This window comes from Panicum virgatum, chromosome 1N (genome assembly GCF_016808335.1).
Source record: "Panicum virgatum strain AP13 chromosome 1N, P.virgatum_v5, whole genome shotgun sequence".
Taxonomy (NCBI): domain Eukaryota; kingdom Viridiplantae; phylum Streptophyta; class Magnoliopsida; order Poales; family Poaceae; genus Panicum; species Panicum virgatum.
Genome location: NC_053145.1, coordinates 65,104,768 through 65,124,038, shown reverse-complemented (window position 1 = coordinate 65,124,038; position 19,271 = coordinate 65,104,768). Strand labels below are relative to the sequence as shown.

The 19,271-nt window shown below is 45.8% G+C and overlaps 4 protein-coding genes across 21 annotated transcripts; 1 reads left to right on the top strand and 3 right to left on the bottom strand.

The window, feature by feature from the left end:
• Positions 1-4,924: 4,924 nt before the first annotated feature.
• Positions 4,925-8,303, top strand: LOC120657537 (transcription factor PIF3-like). The gene is made up of 8 exons (XM_039935871.1): positions 4,925-5,380; positions 5,455-5,550; positions 5,667-5,732; positions 5,876-5,941; positions 6,636-6,950; positions 7,068-7,137; positions 7,229-7,370; positions 7,945-8,303. Exons 1-8 carry the CDS (start codon positions 5,315-5,317, stop codon positions 7,991-7,993), a joined length of 870 nt encoding a protein of 289 aa, XP_039791805.1. The 5' UTR covers positions 4,925-5,314; the 3' UTR covers positions 7,994-8,303.
• A 327-nt stretch (positions 8,304-8,630) lies between these two features.
• LOC120657535 (pentatricopeptide repeat-containing protein At3g23020-like) lies at positions 8,631-13,968 on the bottom strand. 18 transcript variants are annotated; one of them, XM_039935867.1, is made up of 7 exons: positions 13,590-13,968; positions 11,970-13,441; positions 11,295-11,495; positions 10,765-10,816; positions 9,850-9,899; positions 9,455-9,505; positions 8,631-9,170 (listed from the first exon to the last, which is right to left on the bottom strand). In XM_039935867.1, exons 2-7 carry the CDS (start codon positions 13,418-13,420, stop codon positions 8,732-8,734), a joined length of 2,244 nt encoding a protein of 747 aa, XP_039791801.1. In that variant the 5' UTR covers positions 13,421-13,441; positions 13,590-13,968; the 3' UTR covers positions 8,631-8,731. The 18 variants fall into 18 exon arrangements, 12 of the variants coding, with proteins under 12 accessions (XP_039791801.1, XP_039791794.1, XP_039791795.1 ...); XM_039935860.1 differs by having other exon boundaries at positions 8,631-8,958; positions 8,998-9,170; positions 11,295-13,441; positions 13,590-13,966; XM_039935862.1 differs by having other exon boundaries at positions 8,816-8,958; positions 8,998-9,192; positions 11,295-13,441; positions 13,590-13,966.
• A 540-nt stretch (positions 13,969-14,508) lies between these two features.
• LOC120657533 (proliferating cell nuclear antigen-like) lies at positions 14,509-16,525 on the bottom strand. The gene is made up of 4 exons (XM_039935856.1): positions 16,080-16,525; positions 15,823-15,975; positions 15,633-15,730; positions 14,509-15,070 (listed from the first exon to the last, which is right to left on the bottom strand). Exons 1-4 carry the CDS (start codon positions 16,396-16,398, stop codon positions 14,849-14,851), a joined length of 792 nt encoding a protein of 263 aa, XP_039791790.1. The 5' UTR covers positions 16,399-16,525; the 3' UTR covers positions 14,509-14,848.
• Positions 16,526-17,924: 1,399 nt separating this feature from the next.
• Positions 17,925-19,034, bottom strand: LOC120657534 (auxin-responsive protein IAA9-like). The gene is made up of 3 exons (XM_039935857.1): positions 18,499-19,034; positions 18,314-18,407; positions 17,925-18,219 (listed from the first exon to the last, which is right to left on the bottom strand). Exons 1-3 carry the CDS (start codon positions 18,869-18,871, stop codon positions 18,177-18,179), a joined length of 510 nt encoding a protein of 169 aa, XP_039791791.1. The 5' UTR covers positions 18,872-19,034; the 3' UTR covers positions 17,925-18,176.
• Positions 19,035-19,271: the final 237 nt, after the last annotated feature.

Below are 19,271 nucleotides of genomic sequence, written 5' to 3'. Positions count from 1 at the left end.
TCAACTTTCGCCCAAAACGAAAGTTGTAGATCTTCTTTTCCTCTACAACTTTTATTTTGGTCAAATTCCAAGTTTCTATATGAAATTTGGAGTTTTAGCGGGTCAAACTTGAGTCAAAATCGTTCAAACGAGTCAACAGTGAGCTCCAGTGTTTTTCCTGTGACGCCCATACCGGCGTCGGCGTCTGGACGCCGGCGAGCCTCCATGCGTCGGCGATCGCGCCTGACCTCGGCATCTGAGCGCCACTCTTAGCCACGCGGATGCCCTCGAACCTTCCCGTCCCGTCCTTCCCCTTCTCCATTCCTTGCGCTCGCGCGGAGCCAACACGAGCAGAGCTCTCCGTCGACGCCGCGCCGGCCAACCCTCGCCGCCCCGCCCCATTTCCTTGCGCCCAGTGCCGCGCGACCTCGCCCCGAAGCTCCTCCATCCCTCCACGAACGCGGTCGTGCCCTACACCGGCCGAAATCGAGCCGCAGACGACGTCCGCCATCACCGTCCGCCCCGAGCTCCGCCCCTCTCCACCGACGACCTTTCCCCGGCCATCCTCCGCCCCAAATCAACCCACGGTGAGCTCAATCGCGACCTCCTCTACCTTCCCAACCTCTTTCCCCTTTCGATTTCGGCGCCGCCGCCGCTGCCGTGCCACGGCCTGGCCCTGTGCGGGCAAAAACAGGGGAGGGGGCGCCTGGGAGCCGGGCCGGCGCCCACTGCCATGTGGGGCCCGGCTGTCAGCGCCCCCCTTTATCTTTTTTTGTTTTCAATTTTATTTCTTTATATTTTGGCTGATAATTCGCAATTGCTTAGAAATTCACATGAAAATCCTAAAAATGCAAACCCAATTTTGTTAGATTTCTAAAATCAAAAGCTTCTGAGGAAAAATACTTGTGCCTGTGAATTGTCACTTTTGCCCCTGATGAAAATTCAGTTTCTGTTTAAGCTAGTTTAATTATTACCACTTGTTTTGTTGCTCTAAAAATTATGAAAAATTTGCAGTGGCTTAATTCTTGCATGTGTAGTTCACTGAAAAAGTTTCAGGTGCATGGTCTATGTGCAAGTGTGTGGATCTATTATTGTTTAATTGCTTTTCTAGGATTAAAATGAATGCTCTCGATCGTCGTTAAATGTTGGGAAAAAAATTGGGTGGCATGCTTTACTGCTTTCACGTTAAGCTAATTAATTTTGTTGATAGATCATGTATGCAAGTTGGGTTTTTACTTTTATATTGCCCTAGCTATGCTCTTTTCCTTTTTATTGTTGTTAGTTAATTGTTTCATGCATGTGTAACTTCAGCAAAGCTAGTTTTTGTTTCACTCCATGCTACCCTAAGCTAGTTTAGTAGTTGTTGTTTTGAAGGAAACACTTCAGGCTAAAATGAGTTGAACTTCTGAACCGCATAATGTTTCATCATTTTGAGATGCATCGCATCATAAGCACTCATGCATCGCACTGTGTCCTAACGGTTGCATGGCATATTTTTATTAGTGTAGACGCCGCGAACGAAGTCGCCTATGAGTTGATCGCTGAGCCGGTCCAGGAGCCACGAGCAGAAGAGCAGCAGGAGGACGCCGTTGAGCACACTCCAGAAGACCTCGTTAACCCCGCTGACCTGCAAGGCAAGCCCCGGAGCATAACCATAATTTAAATTATTCAATGTTTATTTAAGTATTTGTGCATTTATGTCTAGGAGTTGTATGGAACCATAGATGCATGTTTTCCCTAGGTACCGTGGGTCTATACTAGTATGCAGGTGTCGATAGAAATGCTTTGCTAAGTAGGATCTCGGTAAAAGTCGAGTGATTGCTGTCACTCGCGAGTTTAGGATCTTGATTCCTTAGCTATGGCTTTGAAATGAGTTGTTGAGTAGAAAGAAATGGAGACCGGGCGGAAATAAGTTGGAGTTTGGTATGGAATGGATGAAAGGAAATCTCCGCCTGTGTCGATTGAGGACCGTACCGTTGTTGGCAGTGTTGATCGAGGATTGAACAGTACTAACCACATACCGGAAGTAGGAGGTAGTCGAAACCGGTAAGCTAATTACCTGATTTGCAACGATACTTTGAATCGCGACCTGCTACTCTGGGAGTGGAATGATGGTGGGTGTTGGATAGTATGTCGCCTTCGGGTTCTCTGGGAGTTCGCCGTGAGGGACCCTTCACCCGGGTTTTGGCAGTCGTGATTCAGACGTCGGGGTGATGATGGGAACAGTTGACGTGTGTGGCCCGACGGGGTTTTCACGTGTCGTGTGAGTTAGGTCCACCTTGCAAGGTTAAATCGGATCGATTTGCCGTCTCTCTCGGTTAAGAGAACCTTGGTCACTTTGTCACATCGTAGTAAGAAGTGGAATAAGTATGGAAAGGTAACGATGGATTGTTGTACATGTTGTTTTGAAGAAATAATCTGATCTACCATGTGTGCTCTAGATGTTAGGCGAATATAGTTAATACTCGCTGTACTAAATGGAGCTAAAATATTGAAAGTAAGGATTCACTGCTAGTAGCCTTTCAGCAAAAGAACTCCAGAGCCAGAAAGCTTTGTATGTCTAGGTAATGGGCTAAGTATACCCAAAGTCGGGTAAGCCTTGCTGAGTATTAGTATACTCAGGGTTGTTGTTGTAACCCTCTTGAGCAGGTTGTGTTCCCGCTGACTTCGAGGAGGTATGTGCGTCCTAGATTGGACAGCCGCTTCCTCCTGGGTGGACCGTCGTGTGGGCCCCGTCTTCCCCGTGAAGATCGGGCAGGTTGGCGTCACATCGGTGGGCAGGATGTGGAGCTCACCTTATGTCATCGTCGTGGTTATCGTATTGTATTCGAACTCGGGTTTAAACTTCCGCTGTGCTTTTGAACTCTGTCGTTCGTACTTAAAGTTTTTATGTAAAACATGTGTTGTAAATTAATTTGAAGATTTCTGTATGCTGGTATCATCTGTGCTCGTCTTCGTACGGGTCTACTAGTGCAATTGTGATCCTGGAGTACAGTAGTTTAATCGGGATTTACCCGACAGCCTGTCAGATTACACCGTTTTAAATGCACAGTAACTTGATTAAGTATTAAGATGATGGTTAGCGCACTTAAGCCGGTTTAATTTGGGCGGTGCTGCTACAATGTTGGATTTCATTTTGTGTCTTCTCCCGGGTTTGAACAAGAATGACCAGAGACCACCCACGCTCTAGAGCTACTTGCATGTACTTCTGCAGTCATCAGTGTTGTGTATCATCATCAATTCTCATAAATCACTTTCTACCTCCCAATTAACAAGAGACTGGACGGTCATCACATGTGTCTCCGGATCAACACGGAATCCACGCTGCAGCCACTTATATATGGAACCAAAACTCCTCTCTAGAGGTTTATCTATGGCGCTAGATGTGCACTTAAAGGCAGAAAAGTCTGCTCCATTTGGCCCATACAAAACATTGTAGTCACCAAAAAATACTTGAAACTACATCTTGCTTGACATATCTGTATATCACAGAATACTTATCGAGTTATACTCTTTACCTTACTACCTTATTCAATAATCCATAAAAACTAAGTATGGATTTCAACTACAACATATAAGTATTCATAACTACGTGATGGCACTCAAATTCTATACTGCATATGCGCAATTCTATTCTAAATCATAATTAATTTATAAACACGTCTCTAATAGTACTGCAATTGTAATAATAAACACGTAGTACTAATTTTCTAAACTAATTTAATACTACGTAACTAAAGTATCATTAAACTCCTACTTAAATGGTTCTAATATAGCACTAATTAAATTAAATTACTCTACAATACCAATCGAAAAATACATAAGCTAAATGTACTTACCTGCAGATCATAAGTGCGCAATCCGACAGGGCTTCGCCGCTTCTCTTCTCCTCACCCCTTTTTTTCTGGATTTTTTGTGGAATTTTTGGGCTCAAATGAGGAGGGAATGAGGGTAAGGGCTTATATAGGGGAGTAAGAGTCGGTCGCCCGAGGGGCGGGGCGACAGGCCCCCGTGTCGCCCGAGGGGCGGGGCGACAGGCCCCCTTGCCCCCACGCGCCCCCGGCCAGGGACTTCTTTGCAAATTTGAAGAAAAAAATTACGTTAAGGTTCTGTCGCCTCTTCCACTGTCGACCGGGGTATATTTTCGAAATTTTTCGAAACGGACATATATTTTTGAAATTTTGATTTTTTTAAATATAAAAAAAATCGCGGCCGGACACGCCCAAGGTTCACCAAACCGGTGGGAACCGGTCCGGTTTGACCGGTTACCGGTCAAACCGGTCCGGCCCGGTTCCGGTTTGGTCCGGTACCCAACCGGCCAAAATTCAAAATTTAAATTTAAATTCAAAAAATGAAAAATTCCTAAAAAATTCCTAAAAATACTTCAAGGTGCAATGAATCTAATAGTGTCAAATTTTCTCAAAAATTCGTTCATTTAGTATAGTTTGCGGGGATTTAAAGTTAAATCAAAAAAGAAAAAGAAAAAAATAGGCCGGCCCATTAAGGCCCACCGGTCAAACCGGCCGGTAAACCGGTAAAACCGGCTGGTAAACCGGTTGCACGGGAGCTTTTAAATTTGGATTTGAATTCAAACCGGTCAAACCGACCGGTAAACCGGTCAAACCGGCCGGTAAACCGGTCGGAACCGGTTGCACGGGATTTTTTGAATTTATTTGAATTTGGATTTGAATTGAACCGGTTTCCACTGGTTACCGGTCCGGTAAACCGCTACCAGAGGGCGGCGGTTTGACCGGACCGGTCGGTTTGGTTAACCCTGTACACGCCACGCCATTAAAGGCGGTTGGGCTCATAAATGTTAGGGCATGTAGCAGAGGCAGCGTCGAGCGAACCCGTCCCGTCGCCGGCATAAATGCGGCCCACCGGACGCGACGCGACGGTGTCCGATCCAGCCGGCCGGGGGGGGGGGGGGGGAGGAGAGAGGAGGACCGAGCCGGAAGCGGAAGGGCAGGGCCGGTGCTGCAGCAACGGAAAGGCAGCAGAGCCCCGGCAAAAGCTCTGCGCTGCGCTCCGCTGCAGCTTTCTCGGGCCGGAGAAAAGCCGAAACAAACAAACGAACGAGAGAGGGAGAGAGGGGCATCGGAAGGGGAGAAGTCGAGAAAGTGAGCGAAGGCGCTGTCGCTGGTGAGGACATGCTCACGGCAGGGAGGCATGGGCGCAAACCATAGGGTGGGGAGAGCGGCGACCACTTCTCGTCTCGGTCCTCGCGTGCTCTGCTGCCGGGTTGGGTCGGCTGGCTGCCTGCATCGTAGTCGTAGGGGCGGGCTTCCGCTACGGTGGTGTGTGATCGATCCGTAAGCCGCTGCTGGTGCCGGCGATGGACGCGCAGCAGCTGGATTTGTTCCTGCGTCATCAGAGCATGGCCAACATCTGCGAGAGCGAGGTGGGTGCTTCCTCTCTGTCTGCCTCTGCCCGCCCGCGCGTCCCAACATTACGATTGGTTGGTTTTGTTGCCAGGACGCGCTGGGGTCGTCGGAGTCGGAGCCCGCGAGGCCGGCGCGCCCGCGCGGCAAGAGGAGCCGCGCCGCCGAGGTGCACAACCTCTCCGAGAAGGTGGGTGCGTGGCTCAGGCTCTTGTCGCTCTCTTGGTCTAGCGGCCTCTAGTCGGCTGCTTGGTTAATGATCTGGTGAGGAGGTAGTCCTGACGCCCGCCGATTAAACTGCTGCAGAGGAGGAGGAGCAGGATCAACGAGAAGATGAAGGCGCTGCAGACCCTCGTACCCAACTCGAGCAAGGTCGACCACATGGACCACCTCATCTCCTTTAGTCCTTTTGTGTCATCCATTCTTGATTCTTGTTGCGTGGGTTAGTTCTCGCGTTCTTGGAATCTGGAAGCTAATTTTCCTGCTGCTTTGGGGGAATGGTTTCGCGATTGCAGACGGACAAGGCCTCCATGCTTGACGATGCCATTGAGTACCTGAAGCAGCTTCAGCTACAGGTGCAGGTGAGCAACCTGATGATGCACTGCTACTACTGGGTTACCCAACATTTGGGATATGCTGCTGAACTACCCAGTACCAACCAACATATGTGAATGCTAAATGACCAGCAAAGTAGCAATTCAAATGAGCATTCACCTGATCGATGATGGTGATTGTGAATGCGAAGTAGCTGAATTTTCTGCAAAACTGTGAAAGCATGAGATGAAATACTAGTATCAATCAAGGCAGGGAGAAACGTTTGGTGCTAGCACATTGTAGGTTTAGCTACATTTTTCAAATTTTACACCAAAGTGAATTGCATGAGAGAATTATCAAATTCCATTGCTTTAACTTATGTATATGAGAAAGAGTCATGATACAATTATGCCAAAATGGTGGTTCCTGTGGGGGGGAAAAGTCCAGTATCACATTGGAGTATGGTCTGTTTAGTGTTTAGTAGCTAGAGTCAGAGTAAAATCAGGACGTACAAAAGTATAATACATGCATTAAATTTGTATATATCTGTTTTGAGTATTTACACTTGGGTGGCCAGGATTGATCACAATGTATGCTTCCCATCCTAAAAGAGAAGTAGAGAACAAAATGTTTGGCTGTAATGTTAGGAGTAGCTCAGAAACGCTTTAGCTATTCCAGAGTCACCATTCATGTATTCCTCATTTATGCAGCCTAATATAACTTTCTTTGTTTTTCTTTCAGATGTTGTCTATGAGGAATGGCCTTTATCTCCCCCCAGCAAACTTATCTGGAGTACCTGAGGCTCTGGCACCCTCAGAAGTCTGTGCCATGCTTAACAAAAGTGGTGTCAAGGCATCAGATTCTGGGGTTGCCCTACTTCCTGTGAACCAAAGTTCTGTAGCTCATCATTCATTTAATCCACCAAATCATGACCAACGGCATAACAAATTACTTGTCTTGCAAAGTATCCCTACTAGTTCAACGACCATAGCTCGATTCCTTCAAGAGCCAGCTCAGGCCAACCTTCAATCCTTTCAGCTAGCTGTACATCCTGAGGTAAATAATCCTTTTGCTATGTCTAGAGCATAAGTTTAACATGAACACGCTTGTTTGCAAACATTTAGTTATACCTCTCATGTATTTTTCGTGATCTGTTTCTTCTCACCCATATAGATGATCTTCAAGGAGGACATGATGTTAAAGCATCGCCTAACTTCAGTTCAGGAAACCACATCTTTACCAGGTTTAGAGATTGTACAGTTTGAACAACCATTGTTGGCCCATTGATGAGAACATTTGCCTTACCGATTTCCCCTAAATTGTTCCTTCAATAGGGCATGAGGTCAAGCTTGCTAGTCAGGAAGCATGTATGGTGAATTCTGGTCGTTTCGATAGAGGTTCACAAAGGAAAGAAGTAGCACGAGACATGATGCCGAAAAACACTGAAAGTGTACTATTTATGCCATACTTGCACAGGTAAGCTTCCTTTTGGCGCATAAATAGATTAAGTAGACGTTGTCTCTATTAAATATGAAAAGGGATTATCTGAAAATAAGATGTTAGTGTCTTTCCTTCTAATCTAAACATTCCCAAAATCAGTGATGATGGATAATTGTCTAATCTCTATCTGGATTGGTCTGTTTGGTATAACAGATTAACAGTATAATATCCTCATCTTCTTTTCCCGCAAGATTTTATACAACTTCTGAGAAAGGCATTGTGCTATTTGACGAGCTCCTGTGAGCTTACATTTCAGTTAGTGATTTTGATGCTGGTAACTTTGTTACATGATTTACTTACAAGGTCTAGCTCTAGCATAACCCTGTGAATTTGGTGAAAATTTTCCACATTCATCATGAGTTTGGTCAACTTAGGTTTTGTTAGATTATTATGAAGGACAATGTTCAGCTATACAGCATCCTTTGCTAGTTTGCTTCCCCTCTGATCAAAAGCGTGCAATGTTGCTGTTCTCAAGAAATCCGGTGCCTCTACTTTTAAGTACATGTTAGGTCAAATCGGTGACTCTTGTTCTCTTTCTAACCATGGTCAGCTTGCAAAGCGGTGACGCCAATGGAGGTCCGAGGGCAGAATCAAGCTAGCTGCATAATGGATAGACCGTTCCGAATGCTTTTTCCCCTTAGGATGCTTCATTTTGGCAGGACAGTGCAAGAGTACTAACTAGGAGAAGCAAGTTCCCACGATTGTCAGCCCCACCTTGTGGAGCTGATTGTGAGCACTGAGCAGCTAAATCAGGTTGTAGCCTGATAGACTAATTTGTAAAGAAAGACCTCAGTCAACTTGCAAATATATCCACTATGGACTTTAAGGGATATATTAATCATGCATATGCTGAATTAGTAAGGCCACACTGAGCAGTAATTGGGTGAATGGATTGCTTGGCCATCAGCACATCCCGTACTCCCACTTCTGAATTCTGAGTGAGCCTCTGAGGTATCCGTAATTGGGTGAATGGATTATAATGTTATCAGCATTTGCAGTGAGTCTTTTCTTTTAAAAAATACTATTTGCAGTGAGTTAATCGGTGTAAACCTGGAGCTTTGCAAACGGCACGGGCATGGCCATATAAGTGACTGGATGCAGGATCAAGGCATGCTGGAGACGTCCCTGGTAACCTGAAGCAGGCAGAGGTTTCCCTTTTGGGAATATTAGATTTGTGTCACTGTATCAATTCCGGCATCAATATTTGCCATTGCTTTTGTTATATTCTCGGGCTCATGCTGCATAAATTTTGCTTCATTTATGCTGCTGTTGTACCATTTCCAGTGGTATGGATTAAACAAGTTTTGACACCAAAAAGGAACAAGTTTTATGTGGTACTAATACCAATCATTTCGAAAAGTAATTGGAACAATGCACAAACTCCTCCATTTTTCTTGTTCATAAAACGTAAGGGCCGAACTGCTGCTGATGGTCACGGCCTCGCAGCTCACCTGAGCACGCACGACTCCTGCATAAGACACCGCAGCTGCATAAACTGACAGAGAACCGCTCTCATCGCCCATAGCATCAGCTCGCGGTTCTTCGGCACGGTGCTCAGCTCTCCCTGGGCCCGGGCAGTGAAATAGTGCAATGGGAGCTCTCCCTGGGCCCGGGCAGTGAAATAGTGCAATGGCGAGTCGAAGGCAGCGGGTTGCAATGGCGCCGGCAGTGGAGAGCAGAAGACTTGGCATTGTGAGGCCGGCCACAAGAGCCTCCTCCGGAGCGAGGCCGTCTACCAGGTATAATACGCACGGTGTTGAATTCCATTTCCATCCACTGCGCACCAGCAAAATACTTACTATCAAATAAGCATGTTAGTGTCTTCGTTGAGTTAATATTGCGTAGGAAATGAACTTCATTTTAAGTCGCAAAAAAAAACGAACTTCGACAGTAGTACTAGACAAAGGAGGATAAGTAACTGGATTTCTTTTCTGAGGCTTTACATAATTAGAGACTCCGAAAATGATTCTTTCAAGAAAACCACATGCACAGTTTACATGAACGAAATAATCATAGAAGAAAAGATACCAAAGGTAGAGTTATGTCATGCATGCACTCACCTCTGTGCTGTTGGTGAAGTTGCCATTCTGTCACCAGCAAACAAAGTATTCCTGTCAACGACCTCAGCCATAACAAATATTAACAAAAGGGTTTGCGGGATGCACTGTGATAATATTGCCCAAGCTAAACCTCAAAGGTAAGTAGGTAACTTACTCTTGTTCAGAATTAATCTTCCAAGGATCTAGGGATGAAACAAAAACATAGTTTAAATGAGACGGAGGAATCAACACTGAGCTTGGACAAAATACCATGACTAGATGCATATAAACTATTATAATACTTATACTAGAAAGTTTCCCTCTTGCCTATTATCAAATTAGATTCAATAAGGTGTTATTATCTATTTCATATATGATAACATGAAGTGACCGGTTTTAAATAAAAAATGATATACCTCAGTTTGCAGAAGCCAATAAGAAGGGTGCCTCCAGTAAATTGCACTACCTGAATCATCATTTAGATGAATCACTGGCCATGGTACACCTTTCGTATGTGTTGCAAATGTACAACACCTAAAAAAAACGAGACGGAAGAGGCAGACTGCCTCCCCGCATTACACTTAGAAGAAGGCAGGACTCGAACCCGGGTATGCTGGCTGAGAGCAAGCTCCACTAGCCAGCAGCCCGCGAGAGCGTCTGCAAATGCCAAACGAACGGTTTTTGCTTACAAACCATACAGCCCTAATAGGAAGCAGAAAGTCAAATAGATGTCTTTTGTGATCAAGTATGCTCTAATACGAAAAAAGAAATAGCTAGAGAAGAGCATATTACAATAAAATAATGGCACTGGAGTATGATGATCAGAGAAGTTTAAAATTAGTATTATATTTATAGTTCGACCTGTATATTTTTGGTAAAATATTACATGTTCCTCAATACAAAGTGGCATAAATTGAAAAGTGCATCATTTAAATTTTGAGGCTTTCAGCGGTAAAGTTGTGATAGGCTAGAGCTGAAACCCAACATGAGCCACCAACAAGGGAACACAAATTTATTCAATATAAGCCAAACAAATATATACTGCAGATTTATCAGGACAAATTACTAATAACATAATAGGGCACTGCAAGAAGTACGATGCCATTATTGAAAATTTATGTTGCCAAGTAACTGTGATGTAATTAAATAAAATCACAACAGGCAGAACTCAGAAAAACATCGCAAAGTTGGAGATTATCATATACTGAATCTTTTTGTGAAAGTCATACAAGCTGAAGCAGTTCAATTTTAGCAAAACCATGACGTTGCAACAGCATGTACCTTATATTCTGATACATAGAAACTGGGAGCATATAAGTAATAAAACTCACCTGCAGAGATCTAACAGGATCCACACATGTGTAAATGATCTCCATGAATTCTCTGTGCATCAGTCAATCAACTATCAACATTTTTTACTCAAAAATGGCATGCACCGTCTCTGTATAGAGTTCAGCAGATAGATAATCGCAATTGTGCATCTACATCTAAGATTTCAACCATTTGAAATCAGTTCTGATGTTACTTGCTTTCTTGTGCTCATTTTTCTACTCTTACAATTGTCAATGTCAAAAGGGTGTGCCCTTTTAGCAGATTGATCAATAATACTATGTTGGAAAGAAAACATGCTTGATCTTACAGCTGAAGGGAAAGGGATAGTGCCCTGTACCATTGATGCAAGCAATCATGAGTGTTATTTCTTCTTAACAATTCTAGCTTCCTTATCTCGTTCCTTGTAACTCCACTTCTTACTAGAATAACTTTTAGTGCCTTGAATGTTGCATCATTTGGTGGTGTGTTTGATACCAACATCTTCTTAAATATTTTAAAAGCATCCTCCATTCTTCCACAAGATACATACATTTGGATTGCAGAATTGTAGCTTAGTGCTTGAGTCATAAGTCCAAGAGCTTGCATTTCCTTGCAAATCCTGTGAGCTACATCGTAGCGACCAATTTTCTTGTACAAACACACCATCATTGCGTATGAGAATTCATTTGCACTTCTCCTGGCCTTCAAACTTTCAAAAATCTCACGCGCTTCTTTCACCATACAATGATCACTGTAGAGATCAATCATGCAATTAGATGCATAAAGGTTGGTATCAGTATCCAATGATCTGAGTAGCTTGTATGTTTCTCGGGCCTCTGCAACATATCCTACCTTTGTATAGAGCTTTATCAAAGAATTGTAGATTGTAGCACTCTCACATAAGCCATCTTTTTTCATCAAACCAAAATATGCTGCAGCTTGTTGGACCTTTCCAACTTCAGCAAAAGCATCAATTAAAATAGAGTAGAGGAAAACATCAGCACGGATCCCTGAAGTGATCATTTCTCTAAATAGGTATTCAACCATTCCTAAATCACTATTCTTAGCAAAGCTACTAATTACCACAGAGTACGGAACACAGTCTGACAGCAGTTTTACTGATTGCATTTTTTTCAAGTAGTGAAGAGCCTTCTTTGGCAGTTTAGCGGTTGACAGAAGTTGAATGAGAGAACTGTATGTCACGTAATCAGGTAAAATGCCATACCTCTCCATGCCATCAGCTACCTCACATGCCTCATCTAGCTTGTCTACCAACCCATATCCTTTGATCATAACATTGCACACAGAAACACTGAGCATCTTCTTCTTTAGGCAGTGTATAAAAGCCTTCTCTGCAAGAACTATGTATCCTTTCTCAACAAATGCATCAATATTTGCAGAAAAGCATTCAGAATTCATCTGGTGATGGAATCTGTCAAACCAATGCCATGCTTGCTCAAGCATCCCAGCATTCACATACATCCTCGTCAAAGCTGATTGTGTGTATTCATCTATCAAAAATCCCCTCTCATCCATTTCTTTTAGAAGGGCTTCCGCTTTAGAAATCATGCCCCTGATAGAGTATCCATATAAGAGTGTGCGGCAGCTCACTACATCTGGTATCAAATTTTCTGCCTTCATCTTCCAGAAGTAGTACTCTGCAACATCAATATTGTTGCTTTCCCTGTACAGTGAGATCAGTATATTGTAAGTCCTAGTGTCAGGAAAGCACTGGAATTCCTCCATCATCCTCACCAAAGAAGAAACTCGCTCCATTCTATGGTGTGTGCCCCAAACATGAATCATTGTGTTGAAAGTAACGACACTTGGCGCAACTCCTTCTTTCAACATTTGATTGAATGTATCTGATACTTTCTCAAGTTGACTGGCTTTTCCATAAGTATCAATCAAGTTGTTGTAAGTGTACAAGCTGTAGTGAGGGTGTCCCTCCATCCTTCCACTTGAGTCTGAGGACCACTTTCTGAAGAAAAGCTCGGCCATTTCATACTCCCCAGCTTTCTTAAGCGCCTGCAGCACAATACTCATAGTGACCTCATCAGGCATCAAACCCCGCTTGCACATGTCCCCAAGCCAAAGCAAAGTCGCCCGTTCTCCTCCTCCTTTGCAACATACATTGATCAATGTACCATATGTCGAGTTATCTGGTGCCACACCACAGGAATGCATCTCATGCCACAGATTAAGAACGAGATCCCATCTCCTGGCTCGCCCAACTGTACAGAGCACAACATTGTAGTGAATCACATTGAGCTCATGGCCCCTCTCCCTGCGAAACCAGTCAAAGATCTCGACAGCCCGTCTCCAATCTTTCTGCTCCTTGAGGACGATCGTCCTCTCCCGGTTGCTCAGTGTGTCCTTCCATGGCCAGAGCGCTTCCCCGACGTCCTGGACATCCTCCAGTGCCTCCAGCATTGCTGGAAGCAACCCACCATAATGGACCCAGTTGCTTTTTTTCTTCCCTTTGCCAGTATGTCTGGCAACTGTGCATGGAACTGTCAATTCCGGACAAATTTCATAAGTTCTAGCTGGTGCATAGACAGAGTTGATCTGCGACGTGAGGCCTTTATCTCTGCAGGGCGCCGAAGCTGTAGAATTCTGTAATGGAGTCAGTGGCGGTGCAGGAACATGGAGGAAGCAATCGCACGGGATCAGCATCTCGCCCTGCCGTTATCCACCCTGAAAACCAGTGCAATGACAGTATTGTTGAGCATTTGGTAACAAAGGGGACAAAATTGACCTTTCAGCTCGAATTGGAAACTGCGGGCTTAAAATTTCCAACATCAAACCTAAGCTTTCTGTTCAAAATATTAAACTATGAACTCACCGGTGGTTGGCAGTGGCACAGGTTCACGTTCACGGCCGAGACGGCGGGCGGGCGGCGGCGAGAACCTCGGACCGCGTGGTGGGTGATCTCTTTCACCGCCAACGGGTGGCGGAACGCCGGAACCTACGAGGCGCGGCTGCAGCTACGGCCTCGGTGGTGCCGGGACGTGCGGCCCCGCGGGATGGGGTAGGATTCGTGGTGCGTAAGGCTGGGACGGCACCGCGGGCGGCGGGAGCAGGGGCGGAGCTAAACAAACGCGGGTCGGCCGGTTTGTTGGCAAACGAGGCCTTGCCTTTAGGATGCCTCGGGGCAGCGGCTGCGGTCAGCCCGCCATTGCTGTGGGAAGAGAGAGAGAGCAGTGTTGGGTGAGGAAGAAGATAAACGAGCTAGGCGGTGAATGGATAATTGGGCCGTATTTGCGTTGCGTGCGTGGGCTTGGGCCTAGGGAGTCATGGCCTGCACGGCTGCACCTTCAGCGCGCGCGACTCCTAACCTAACATTAGCGGCATCCAGCGGCGATGCGCATGCGGCGATGCTTCCGTCGGCTTCGGCGTCCCGCGTCCCATCCTTGCACGACGCCGCTGTGGCGGGCGGAAGGTGTGGATGCCAACGGCCCTGCGGCAGCGAAACTGGGGACTGGGGAGCAGAGGAAGAACAAGATGCGGAGGCAATCCTAGCTTTCTGAATTTTTTCACACATAACTTCCTAATGTTTAAGATTCAACCTTCGTACATGGAAAAGTCAAGATTTTGATACCAGTGTTTATATACTGCACATTCCCCAAAATCATCAGCATACATGCACTGATGCACCAATGGTTGCCCTGTAGTTTCTTACATAGGATCTTCCTATGAATCGAAATGAAGCAGTTACAGGCCACAACACAGAAATTATGCATTGCCACTTTCTCAAGAGCATAGGAGGAAACAATCCCATTTACCTGGAACCTGATGCTTGTCAAGATTCAAGGCTTGTTTATCCAGCAACCATCAGGGTCATTACCAAAGGCACATTGTGCTCCCAGTAAAGAATTTCATGAGTGAATTGAAAAGGGCAAATAGAAGCGACATGCGCAAAACACAAGCCCACTAATCTAGATTCACTGTAAATCCATGGATTCACAGGGCAATCACAAATGCAAGTAGCTAAGCAGTCTGGCCTAAGAGATAGTAACACATAACATCCTTTTTTGCTTGCAAACAATAGCTAAGCAAACGATGGTTGGAAGACAGGGAAACATAGGCTTCATATTGTTGTCATCAAGGCTTCATTTCCTCATCTTCCTCAATCTTTGGCGCCAGGTAGAATCTAATGTAGCCCATCTCCGCGATCTTGTACTCAACCACCACCGGTAGCTCGGATGAAAGGCTGATAGTCACTTGATCAGACAGTGTAGATGCTTTGGTGAAGGAGTTCATGTACCTCAGGGCAAACGTCAAGGAAACTGGTTCTTGCATCTCTATAATGGTAGCTTCTTCTGGCTGCATTGATACAAACAGTATCGATTAGTCAATGCAAGCATCTCATTAGTGCTGCAATATTCTGTTAAAAATATACTGACTAAAACAATATCATAAAGAGATAAAAAATTTACTAACTACGATAACAGAGCACCTTATTTGCATTTATCTTTCAAATGTCAAATATGCAACAGGTATCTGATTCAATTCAGTGTTAGCAATAACAATTCAACCAACCAAATGAAGGTGGCAACCTCTGCTTTCTGAAATATCTAGTGTAGTGGCTAGATAAATTAACAGAAAGCTAGTGCTGTAATGGATAACGAATTATAAGACAGGGCAACGAAGCCTATCATCTGAATTCCATTTATTTCGCAACTTCAGTAGGTATTATGAATGTGTTGCATGTTAGACCTGGTTGAGAAATTATGCATGCATATTTGCTAACTTCAGTAGATATAAGTACCTACAAGGAACCATCCCTTGCTTTTATTGTCCCTAGAACTTTCAGGTTACAAGCACACATAAATTCAGAGGACAAGATTTGTTCCAATTTGGCGGTGATAACGGGGTTAAAGGGTACCTTGTCAACAGTTTGGTTCTGTCTGCAGACAATGTTTGCACTCCCAATATCTCCCGACGTTGAGAACTTGACGCCCTCTTTAGTCACCGAGATGACAACTGCAAAATGAAATGACAACTGTTCAATTGACAAGGGCTAGAACCATCCATGTGCAACAGAGACAAATAGCCTACTGGATAAATCTATGTACCTGTGTCCCCGATGCTGCTGAGGTCCTTGCAGATCCTCATAAACTCAGCAGACGGCATGCGGACGATGGCCTGGTACTCGGAATCCGGGATGCCAAGGTGCTCGCTATCGATGTCCATGAGCTTCATCTCGAAGTCCGCGATCTTATCTTGCTCTGTTCATTTCCACAGCGAAATAACCACTGTCAGGAATAAGGTAACGAGCCACTAGAAGCAGCGACAACGAAAAACACAAGGCGAGAAGCGATTGGCCACTTACTGGGCGACTCGAACATGAAGGTGACGGTGTCGGATCCATCGTCGGCCTTGATGGTGATGATGTCTTCGTTGCCGGCGCAGCGGAGCATCTTGGCCATGTTGTTGAGGTTCATGCCCATGGAGAGGTTGCGGTCGCAGCGGTAGTGCTCGAACCCCTCGGCGCGGAGGAGCAGGGCGACGAGCGCGACATGGCTGGAGTCCATGGCCTGCAGCGAGAAGCCGGTCCCGGAGCAGTCGAAGTTGGCCTCGGTGACCAGGTCGCGGATCGCCTCCAGGACCTTCTTGAGGAGGCTCCCCTGCACCAACCGTAGCTCCAACATCGCGGCGATGCTCTCCTCGCCGGCGACCCGCGGCGGAGGGGGAAGGGGAAGGGGAGGGGGAGGAGATCGGGAAACCCTAGGATATGGGCGCGCGGGGTTTGGGAGGGGAGAGCGGCGGAGGGAGGGATGTGGGGGAATGGATAGATTTTAATAGGGAAGCATTTTGGGGGACGCGGAGCGAAAAAGGGAGGGAAATTTGGGGGAACCGCCGCCGCTGCCGCGAAATGTTTCCCTCTCCTTGCCCTGGAAGATTCACCTGACAGGTGGGGTCTCAGAGTCGAGGTTGCTAGAGGACCCACCTGTCAGTAGGGGAAACAAGGACGGCGGTGGTCCCTGTGTCTGTGATTTGAGAAAGGCGGGCTATCCGGGAGCAGAGGCGGGAGACGGGAATTCCTTTCCCTGGATTTCCCGCCATCTCGCTGCCCGCACTAGTTCGTGCTTCCCTCCAACTGTTTTCATCGTTCGTTCTTCACCGTCATGTTTGAATACGAACCAAACAACATAATGCGGCAAATTTTATTAAAAAAATTCGGGGAAGAATTGAAATAAATGCTGCGGTAGATGGGAGTTTGTAGGCCAATCTGTGGACCCATTACCCAATGGTTAGCACAAACAATTTTTACCATCTTAAAGAATTGTCACCACTGATTTTTTTTTTTGAAAGACTTACCTCTGATTATTATAGAATGTGAGGCATATAAATTTTTTTCAAAAAGTAATATTAACTTAACATCATATGTGGAGTAACAATTCTTAAGCTCATTTCTAAAAATGTGTACTCTTTTTCTCACCAGATAGACTGATGGAGCTTGATCGTGTACTTCTAGGGTACACCGTTTAAGTTTGTACTTTGTACATGGCTACAATCTACCGCTCTGTTGCTGGGCTGGAGCTGGAGTTGGTGGCTGGAGTAGTGTGAGAGAAAAATAATGTTGGTTGACTGGTGGCTGAAAGTTGGTGCTAGAGCGGTGTGAGAGAAAAATATTATTGGGCTGGCTGCTGGAGCTGCCGAATAGAGTGTACAGAAATCCACATCTGACCCTTTTTTTTATGAACTGGAAGCGAACGTAAACAAACGGCAAACGGGGCTCGCATGTGGACTCACCGCAAGCAAGGCTTTCACTCAGGTGGGCTTGCGTGTTTGTTCGGCGAAATCGAGACGCGTTTCCGATGGGCTGCGCGCCCGCGTGCTGTGATGGGCCTGATCCGTCCAAAGGGCTTTTGTTGTTTTATCTCCACGACGATGCGGGCTGCACTGGCGACCGTGGGCCGTTTGCGCGCCAAGTTGCGTGACCCGACGTGGCCCACTTAAAAGCATTACAAGAAGACTGAAATGTGGGGCACAAATAAAGAGAACTGAACATCAACCGTCAGAGTCAACTGATTTGCTTAGGACTGCCAGCATTATTAAAGCAACAGGAGAATCCACAGTTAGCCTGAGCGTCAATTGATTTGCTTGAGACTAGAGAGGGAGGCTTCCATGTTCTTTAGCAAAAAGGGTAGAAAGATCTATATTGTATATATAGTATATCTTTTCTTTTTTTGTATATATAGTATATGATCAGCAGCAGCATAAACCGCGCAAAACACAAAGACAAGTCTCCAAGAGAACATTCTCACAAACAAGACCTGGTCGTATACGTATTGTCACAACTCACAAGAGGTAGTAACCCGTAACCTACTAGTACTGCCTTGACTCTTAACAGTCAACACCATGCTTTTGAAACCAGAAAAGAAAAGGCTGATAAACATGTACATCAGTGCAGTGAGATGTGTAGTCATCCCAATATCTTAAGGCGTTTGACGGATCGTGCAAAATCACTGCAGCAAAATCACAGAGACGATGTCAGCAACAATCCAATCCCCTAAAACTTGCTCTGAATTCAACAGCAGGACCGGAGGGCGATGAACTTACTCCCATGGCACATCTCCAACGAGCATCCAGTCCCATTCTCCATCCTCGTAGGTGACCACCACATGGCTGGTGGAGCTGTTGATTTCCTTGCCGTCTGCACGCCATGGCAATAATTCCGGAATCAGAATAGGTTGATTGGATGATTGCAGATCCTCTGAATTCTAATGGAATAATACTAGTACTACCTTGGTTGCTGGTGGTCGGGAACATGCGGCCGAGCGTGGCGAGGAGCTCATCGTAGGAGTTATGGAGCGACAGGTCCACCTTCCTGCCGATGGCGTCCCCTTCCTTCTTCACCTTCACGTAGTTGGCGCCGGCGCCCGCCCTGCTGCGCGCAGAGCTCACCGGCGGCCACCCAACCAGCGGCTTCTTGTTCTTCCTGCACGAGCCGTCGTCGAAAAGCGGCAGCAGCGTCTCCTGCTGGAACGCCTCCCTGAACCCTCTCTTCCCACGGCCAGAAGAATCCGACGAGCTGCTGCTGAGTTCGTCGGCGAGGTGGTTGTTGATCATGGGATGATGGTGCGCGTTCGGTGGCGCCAGCCCGAGCTCCAGCTCCATGTCGTGCGTGCTCAACTGCTGATCGTTCGATCCTATTGCAGCTAGCTGCTCCTGTCTTCTCGCTGGCAAATCAAAGCTACGAGTTTTGGTGATCCTTATTTCCTTCCTGCAAGAGAAGAGGTTTGGAATTCAGATGGGATGGACGCGACGAGCAGGGATGAGGACGAGATGCCGAGCATATATAGGCCGTGTTTGGTTCCCAAATTCCAAATTCCAAATTTTTTTTCCATCAACTGCATGGAGACTTAAATCTAGACGAAATAAAAAACGCATTGCGACTGCTGTCTGTAAATGGCGAGACGAAGCTAATGAACCTAATTAGGCTGTAATTAGGTGCTAAATTGCTACAGTAATGCTACAGTAAATAACCTCTAATGACAGATTAATTAGGTTCATTAGA

What these genes read in the sequence shown, in the direction of transcription:
- LOC120657537 (XM_039935871.1), top strand. Translation starts at nt 5,315, where the DNA reads ATGGACGCGCAGCAGCTGGATTTGTTCCTGCGTCATCAGAGCATGGCC. An exon ending in TGCACAACCTCTCCGAGAAG is followed by an intron (nt 5,551 to 5,666) that starts GTGGGTGCGTGG and finishes AAACTGCTGCAG; the next exon opens with AGGAGGAGGAGCAGGATCAA. An exon ending in AGCTAGCTGTACATCCTGAG is followed by an intron (nt 6,951 to 7,067) that starts GTAAATAATCCT and finishes TCACCCATATAG; the next exon opens with ATGATCTTCAAGGAGGACAT.
- LOC120657535 (XM_039935858.1), bottom strand. Translation starts at nt 13,420, where the DNA reads ATGCTGATCCCGTGCGATTGCTTCCTCCATGTTCCTGCACCGCCACTG. An exon ending in ATCCTGTTAGATCTCTGCAG is followed by an intron (nt 9,900 to 10,764) that starts GTGAGTTTTATT and finishes ATGATGATTCAG; the next exon opens with GTAGTGCAATTTACTGGAGG. An exon ending in ATTGGCTTCTGCAAACTGAG is followed by an intron (nt 9,506 to 9,849) that starts GTATATCATTTT and finishes GGTCGTTGACAG; the next exon opens with GAATACTTTGTTTGCTGGTG.
- LOC120657533 (XM_039935856.1), bottom strand. Translation starts at nt 16,398, where the DNA reads ATGTTGGAGCTACGGTTGGTGCAGGGGAGCCTCCTCAAGAAGGTCCTG. An exon ending in CTTCATGTTCGAGTCGCCCA is followed by an intron (nt 15,976 to 16,079) that starts GTAAGTGGCCAA and finishes GGAAATGAACAG; the next exon opens with AGCAAGATAAGATCGCGGAC. An exon ending in CAGCAGCATCGGGGACACAG is followed by an intron (nt 15,731 to 15,822) that starts GTACATAGATTT and finishes TTCATTTTGCAG; the next exon opens with TTGTCATCTCGGTGACTAAA.
- LOC120657534 (XM_039935857.1), bottom strand. Translation starts at nt 18,871, where the DNA reads ATGGAGCTGGAGCTCGGGCTGGCGCCACCGAACGCGCACCATCATCCC. An exon ending in CCCGACCACCAGCAACCAAG is followed by an intron (nt 18,408 to 18,498) that starts GTAGTACTAGTA and finishes CATGGCGTGCAG; the next exon opens with ACGGCAAGGAAATCAACAGC. An exon ending in GTTGGAGATGTGCCATGGGA is followed by an intron (nt 18,220 to 18,313) that starts GTAAGTTCATCG and finishes ATTTTGCTGCAG; the next exon opens with TGATTTTGCACGATCCGTCA.